The sequence below is a fragment of the Eurypyga helias genome, unplaced genomic scaffold (assembly GCF_000690775.1).
Source record: "Eurypyga helias isolate BGI_N326 unplaced genomic scaffold, ASM69077v1 scaffold9697, whole genome shotgun sequence".
Lineage (NCBI taxonomy): Eukaryota > Metazoa > Chordata > Aves > Eurypygiformes > Eurypygidae > Eurypyga > Eurypyga helias.
In genome coordinates this window covers 6838-9900 of record NW_010262270.1, presented here as the reverse complement: position 1 = coordinate 9900, position 3063 = coordinate 6838, and the positions used below count along the sequence as shown (strand labels likewise).

Sequence of the window (3063 nt, the reverse complement as noted above, 5' to 3'; positions counted from 1 at the left end):
CTGTCAGCTAAATAAATTTTTTCTATTTGCTCCGTTTGTGTATGTAAAAAGAATGATAAAGTATTAAATATTGAGGGATAATATTAATTATATTATGTATATATTAATTATATGTATAATTAATATACTCTCCGTTAATTGTAAAATCAGTACTTTCTGTGTACTTACTCATTCCGGCTATGAATAACGACGGTGTTAAGTTATGTTCTCACTAGCTGTAGGTCTGGCTCGTGTACAAACCCCGCTGACCTCTGGCTCTATACCGCAGGGTGATCTGAATGGCCAGGAAGCAGATGTTGTGTCTCTTCACTCCCTTTCCTGCAGCGTTTCAGTGAATTTCGCTCTGGTGAATAGGTGGAGGTAGCAGAATTGGGTCCTCTCCGTTTCCTGTCCCATAGTCTGTTCGTTTGGTGAAAGGAGTCTTTGTCGTTGAGTTAATGCTTTTGGTGGTGGTGTTGCCCTTGTTTGCAGCGTCAGATGTGCAGTTGGCCGCTTGGTTGGCAGGGTTATGTAGCAGTTGCACAGCTTTGTTATACAGACTAATTCCCGGGTGTTTTTTCCTTCAATGTGGCAAATACTCGGGAAGGATTTCCTTTTCTTGAGTTGTGCCTGACTGGTCAAGTCTGTTGAAGTTGGGTATGACTATTCGGCTTTGTGCGTTCGAGTGCTGGGTTTTGTTGGAGTTAAGAGTGCCACCATGGAGTCGGTGCCACGAATCCAGATTTGGCTTGGCAGGCATAAGTTACTTAGATTCTGCACAGTGGTGTGGGATGTAGATAGGTAAGTGCTCGCTTTTCTACGAAATGTGCTGCTGTCAGAGAAGGGAGCTTATTTCTGATAGCAAAAGTGGGCTTCCACTCTGCAGTGGCAATATGTAGAAAATATTATTTTGACTAAGCTCTACTGAATATTCTTTAATTTAAATAAGCTGGTTTTTTGACAGCTAGGCTTTATTCATGTAGAAGATGCATTTCTTTGCCTTGAGTATAATCCAGTATATGCCCTCCTGGGCTTCCCCCTTCTAGTAAGAAGCCACAAGTGAAGTTGTGGCCTCATGTCGATACGGACCACGTTAGGAATTCATGAGTGGACAGAGTTCACCCTCACCCAGGCACAGTGTAGAGTTGCATCGGTAGGAAATCAGTTTGGACAGTATTATTCCTTTTCCTCTGACACACATGTTTTCACTACCAAGCTGCCCCACATTCCCTTGGAAACCAGAAATCTGTCACTCTCCCATCTCTTTGGTCAGTGTAGCCAGTGCATGTTTCACAGCAGTGTCCCACTTCCAGTTTTGTTTGAGTCCACTGTGTTCTCAGGCCGATTTATTACTGGTGCAATAAATAAGGATGAGGCTGTTCACCTAAGCAGTGTTTAGCTTTTTAACGCAAGTTTTTGCAAAGCGTGCACAAGGAATGAATTTGTTACAGGAAGGTGACTTTCCACGCTCACTGGGTGACCAGTGTTTTCGAAGATAGGGTCGTATTGGATAATGGTAGTATGTTTAATTTGCATTTTAATCTGTAGAGGCCGTTACTGAGAAAATACACCTGTAATGGCTTTCCACTGAAGTTCAGCACATCTATTGCAGGTTGCCCCAGAAGAATTCAAGACCAGCATCAGCCGTGTGAACGCCTGTTTAAGAAAGAACCTCCCTGTCAACGTGAAGTGGCTGCTTTGTGGCTGTCTGTGCTGCTGCTGCACGCTGGGCTGTAGCCTTTGGCCTGTCGTCTGTCTTAACAAGAGGGTACGTACACCTTTTGTTCCTTTTCTGTTTGTTTTGGAATTACTGATAACACTAAATAATGTTTAATAGTATCATCGCCATTTCAAACCCCTTTTTTGTCTCACTTGCATTCAAAAGGTTATTCCCTTTTCCATTCCTTAGAAAATAGAAAAAATATGTTTGCTAATGAAGGAAATGATACCAAATTACCAACTGAATTAATAGTTTAAGGAATAGCTAATCCCATCTCAGTCTGAAGAGCGGGATGGAATATATGATAACCTCAATTCCCTAAAAAGAGAAGAAAACACCAGTGATGCCAAGGCAGATCATGCGCCCCCTCCCACCAGCAGACCCCGATTGCAGCCTGGCTCTGGGCAGTGGGCTACGTTGGGAAGAACAGCCCCCAGTTTTATGGCTGAGCATGACGTTATGTGACACGGAACATCCCTTGGCCAATGCTGGTCAGCAATAGCTAAACCACTGATGTGGTCTCAACGCTGTTTGAGTCACAGACCTAAACCGCAGCACCATGCAGGCTGCTGGGAAGACAATTAACTCCAGCCCAGCGAGTCCCAGTACGCTCGTCTAGCAACAAAAGGCATTATGAGATCCAGAGGCTGGAATGTGAAACTAAGTTGAAACAGGAAACAGCATGTACTTTTTAATTCCAAGGATAGCTTCATCACTGGAAAAACTCACAAAGCAGTGATAGATTCTCCACCGTGAAGTCTTTGACTCAGGATTGGGTAGGTTTGTATCTCAATGTAGCTCACCTGCCGTTATTAGTGTTAGCAAGGAAATTGGGTGATGGAATTGTGTGGCATACCATGCAGGGACTAAAGTAGGTCATCACAGAGGTGTTCTTGTGAGCATAAAAACCACTGAAATGCCAAAAATCATCTCCCCTCACAGCTGTGGAAAGAGCAGAACGTGAAGGTCCTACACGCTTTGGTATCCAAGAGTCGAAAATACAGGCACTGTTTGCTGTGAGCTGGAGTTCTATGGGCTCGGGGTGGTTTTCAGGATTCAGGTAGCACTCAGAGTAGCAGAAGCTGGCAGTTCCACGTGTGCACGTTACGTGTTGTTGGTAGACCACCTGTAGTGAGCGCAGTCTTTGGCCGAGGGAATGGAGGAGGTTCTCTTCTGTTGCCTTGGCTCTGGTAGGCAAAACACTAGATTCAAAAGGATCCCTTATGGAGTAAATGAGATCCATTTAGAATTAATGATTTCCATTTATCATTTTTCTTTTGCTTGGTTCTGCTTTTATAAAACTAACTTTAAATGAAGGTAGCAGTGCCGTCGTGTGATAGTGGATGAGGCTGGCTGCTGAAACA

General features: G+C 43.8%; 1 protein-coding gene across 1 annotated transcript in view; it reads left to right on the top strand.

Moving 5' to 3' along the window:
- Positions 1–3063, top strand: part of CHIC2 (cysteine-rich hydrophobic domain 2) — a gene marked incomplete at its 5' end in the record, with an annotated part of 10012 nt that overhangs the window by 4883 nt on the left and 2066 nt on the right. The window contains one exon of the mRNA XM_010155650.1: positions 1592–1747. Within this exon, the coding sequence (XP_010153952.1) occupies positions 1592–1747 (156 nt within the window). The remainder of the gene's footprint in view (positions 1–1591; positions 1748–3063) is intronic.